The sequence below is a fragment of the Rhinolophus sinicus genome, chromosome 15 (assembly GCF_057876585.1).
Source record: "Rhinolophus sinicus isolate RSI-liver-muscle chromosome 15, RSI-T2T, whole genome shotgun sequence".
NCBI classification, from domain to species: Eukaryota; Metazoa; Chordata; class Mammalia; order Chiroptera; family Rhinolophidae; genus Rhinolophus; species Rhinolophus sinicus.
Genome location: NC_142515.1, coordinates 78,634,413 through 78,638,898, shown reverse-complemented (window position 1 = coordinate 78,638,898; position 4,486 = coordinate 78,634,413). Strand labels below are relative to the sequence as shown.

General features: G+C 35.6%; 1 protein-coding gene across 1 annotated transcript; it reads left to right on the top strand.

The window, feature by feature from the left end:
- Window positions 1-1,626: 1,626 nt before the first annotated feature.
- On the top strand, window positions 1,627-4,249 carry LOC148755235 (uncharacterized). Its single transcript, XM_088792664.1, has 3 exons — window positions 1,627-1,638; window positions 2,007-2,741; window positions 4,232-4,249. The coding sequence occupies exons 1-3, from the start codon at window positions 1,627-1,629 to the stop codon at window positions 4,247-4,249; spliced, it is 765 nt and encodes a 254-aa protein (XP_088648790.1).
- The last annotated feature ends 237 nt before the right edge of the window (window positions 4,250-4,486 follow it).

Sequence of the window (4,486 nt, the reverse complement as noted above, 5' to 3'; positions counted from 1 at the left end):
GAGGTGAGTTTGATAGGGAAAAAAGCAGGTTTATTCAAGATTCTGGCATTCTGGGAGGATGGCAGACTCCTGTCCGAAGGCCATCCTCCCTCTCTCAGCTGGGGCAAAAGGTATTTAAGCAGGTAAGAAGAGGCAGAGCAAAGGAAAGGTGTGTGTGTGGGGTGGTGTTGGTCTGGAGTAAACAGAGTCATTGAAAAAGTGCTTCCCAGAGGCTGATTTATTTCAGGGATAGGAGTGGATCTTATGCAGATGTAAAAACCTCTTTCTGTCCTGGAGGTTTCCTTGAGGAAACTGGGTCGTTGAGCCTGGTGTGCATATGGTCTGGAGTAAACAGAAGCATTGAAACTGGTATGCAGAGTAAACGTATAGTAAACGGAAACATTAAGGTTTGGCAGGAGAAGAGGGAGGCAAATAAAAAAAAAACTTTCAAAAATCCCAAGAGAAACTACACTATTAAATCAAATTACACTAGAGGTTTAAATCTCAAAATAGAAGATACCGTGTCACCCTTACGTCATTTCTTACTCTCTGTGCTCTATGTCTTGCTCTTTAATATTAACATTTGGAATAATTGTTTAGTTCTTCCCATTTTTCATATATAATAATACCTTTTGCCTGTCAACATATTTTTCAATCATGACAGAACCATTCCTTAGTAAATTACATAAAGTATTAAACCAGGTAAGTATCATTCCTTTGATCACGAATGCCATTTTCTTTCACATTGCTTCCTAAGTTTGGGTCAGTATTTGAAGAAAAATCCACATGGGCCTCTCTTTTTTTGTCATTATCATCCCACATTTGAGTTTATGTTTCCCAGTTGTTAAAGATTGCGTTTGAGCTTTACCTGCTTTTGTCAACATATGTCACTGTGTCTTTTCCAAAACTTACTTTTCCCCAATTTGTTCAGATGGGATGATTCTCCTGGAAACCAAACAATTACAACATAAACAAGATATTTTGGAGAAAGAAACACTCAATGGCAAGAATAAGGTAAGATATACGTGCAATGATTTTTTTATCTTGCATATTAGAAGCCCAGAATGATAGAAAAGGAGCACATGCACTGGAGGGTAATTTGAGGCAATGAAATCACATTTGTTTCACCAAAAGAAAGCAGATTTTTCATGAAGGTTAAAAGATAACTAGATTAAATGTTCAAGTGATATTACGTTTGAGGTTTATTGTGTGCATAGAGATCTTTATCAAATATGTTACAATGTTCTCCTGAGACTTGTGAAGCAGTGTTCTCCAATCTCTCTTACTGAAATCAATCTGAAAATATTTAGCATTGTATAAATCTTGTGGTAGCCACATGCATCTTTATTAGGTCATGCCAATATTAAAGAAATTTACCAAAAAAAAACCCAGATTTTCTAAATATCATTACTTTGAAGGAAACATACAACCTAGCTCCAAAAATGGTTATAGAGAATCTGCAAAATAAATATTTTCATAATGGAGATTAGATATTAAATGTTTAAAATATAATTTGCTCTAAAGCAATTACATGTTAAAACTCTGTTGAAGAGACCCAGATGCAGTCATCTGGTATAGCATTTAGCTTAATCAAAGTAGATAAACACAAGTGGTCAGAAACCGTGTGGGGGGAGATTCTCAATCAATATGATGAATATGGTAAGTCTTGTGATTGTAACTCATATTTTAATCAATAGGAGCAAACTCATGAAGGCAAACTCATTGAAAGGAATGAAATTGTTAAAGCTTTGAGCAAGAAATCTAGCATTCCTCGGAATAAGAGAATTCATCCTGGAAAGAAACCCCATGAATGCCTTGACTCTGGAAAGGCCGTCAGAGATTGCTCACCTCTTAAGCCATGTGACAGAATTCTTTCTGGGGAAAAGTCCCAGGAGCATAAAAAAGATGAAATTGCCTTCATCAGGAGCTCTTACTTAACCAAGAACAAGAAACAACATACAAGAGACAAATCCTATGAATGCAGTGACTGTGGGAAAGTCTTAAGTTCAATCTTATACCTTAAGCAGCATGAAAAAACTCACATTAGAAAGAAACCTTTTGAATGTAGTCAGTGTGGTAAATTATTCCAAAGCCACGCATCCATTAAGTTGCACATGAGAACCCACACTGGGGAAAAACCTTTTATGTGTAATCAATGCGGGAAAGCATACAGCTCAAGTTCTTACCTTACGCGACATAAGAGAATTCATACTGGGGAGAAACCCTATGAATGCCGTGACTGTGGGAAAACTTTCAGAGATAGCTCACTTCTCAGACAACATAAAGGAGTTCACTTAAGAGAAAAACCCTACAAGTGTAATCAATGCAGCAAAACCTTCTCTAGGAGATGCAGGCTTACCATGCACAAGGCAATACATACTGGAGAGAAACCCTATACATGCAATGATTGTGGGAAAACCTTTAGTATTCTTGCATACCTTAAAAGACATAAGAGAATCCACACTAGAGAGAAATCCTTCGAATGTAGCCACTGTGGGAAAGTACTAGGTAGTCAGTCATCTCTTAAGACACACGTGGGAATACATACCGGAGAGAAACCTTACAAATGTGATCAGTGTGGGAGAACTTTTAGGATCAGCTCTAATCTTACTGTGCACAAGAAAATTCATACTGGAGAGAAACCCTATAAGTGTGATGACTGTGGGAAATCCTTTAGGGATCGCACTTGCCTTAAAGAACATGTGAGAATTCACACTGGGGAAAAACCCTTCATGTGTAATGAATGTGGAAAAGCTTTCAGAGTAAAATCTTCCCTCATTTTTCACAAGAAAGTTCACATAAGAATGAAACAATATGAATGTAAGGAATGTGGGAAAGTCTTCAGTGGTTTCTTATCACATAGGAGACATATGAAAAACCATACCAGGGAAATGAAACCCTTTAAGTGTAGTGAGTGTGGAAAAGCCTTTAGGAGGCACGTCTCTCTTACAATACACATAAGAACTCACACAGGAGAGAAGCCCTATGAGTGTAACCAGTGTGGGAAAACCTTCAGTGTGAGGTGTAATCTTATTGTGCACAAAAGAGTACATACAGGAGAAAAACCATATAAATGCAATGTTTGTGTGCGCGCTTTCAGTAAACTTGTATACCTCCGGTGTCATGAGAGAACTCACAATGGGTAAAGCTCCTAATGACGTCCCTGTAGAACAGCATTCAGTGAACTCAATCTTCAAGACATACAAACAAGTGCTAAATGAAGAGAAAAACTGTATGTAAAGAATGTAGGAAAGCCTCTGAATAACATGTAGGAGAAACCTTAGTTATGCAATGACCATGAAAAATCCTTTATTCATTCTTCATTCCTTAGAAGATATGTGACAGCTCAACACTGAAGAGAAAAACTTAATATCTTTAAGACTTGTTACTTGAGAGAAATAAACACCTAATGTATGAAACCACTATGTTTTCTGTGTTTTTGTTTGTGTGTGTGTATTTTGACAGTGGGAGGAAGGTTGTTTCTTTTAGTCCCAACTGATGGCCATCACTAATCAATATAACCCATGGCAGGCCAGTTTAAATATATATATATATATATATATATATATATATATATATATATATATATATATATATATATGGTTTAAAAAAATTGAATAATTATTTGGTATAGGGACGTGCTTTTTTAAAAGATTTTTAAAATATAGCTAACATACAATATTATACTAGTTTTAGGTGTACATCATAGTTATTCAACAGTATCCACTTGACATTATACAGAGTTATTACCACATTATTGATTATATTCCCTGTCCTAGAGAAGTGATCACCATAAGTCCAGAGAACATCTGACATTGTACCATGTTATCCCAATATTATTTACTATATATCCTGTGCTGTGTATTACATCTCCAAGACTTGTTTGTTTTAAGGGATATGTGTTTAATAGATGTTTACATATAAATACAGCTTCTGAACTGTGTTTACAAATCATCTATATACTTACACGTTTCATGTCTCTTGACCTACCATTTCCTGACATAAGGTCCATAATGAATCTTCCCATGAAAATTGCGTATGGTTAAATTTTTGGGATTCTGAATTTCTTAAAACATACTTTGTTGTTTACGTTTAACATGTACAAAAATGTATAATTCCATGAATTTTTACAACATAGAGCACAACTGTATTGACCACAACACACACTGATCAGAAAATAAATTATCAGCACCCAAGAATCATCCTTTAATGCTCCCTTTCAATCACTAATGACCCTGATTCCTGCTACCAGAGTGTAAGTACTCTGTGAATCATGCATTTTTAACAGTTTATTGAGGTATAATTTGCATACCATAAGTTCACTCTTTTGAAGTGTAAAATTCAATGGTTTTTAGATATTTGTGCCAGTCTTTGCTTAACATATTTGCAGGATCCATCTATGTTGTTCCATTTAGCAGGAGTTTATAGTCATTGCTGCATAGTTTTCCCTTATGTCAATATGCACATTTTAATCATTCAGCTTTTTTTCATTTATAGCTGGGATAGT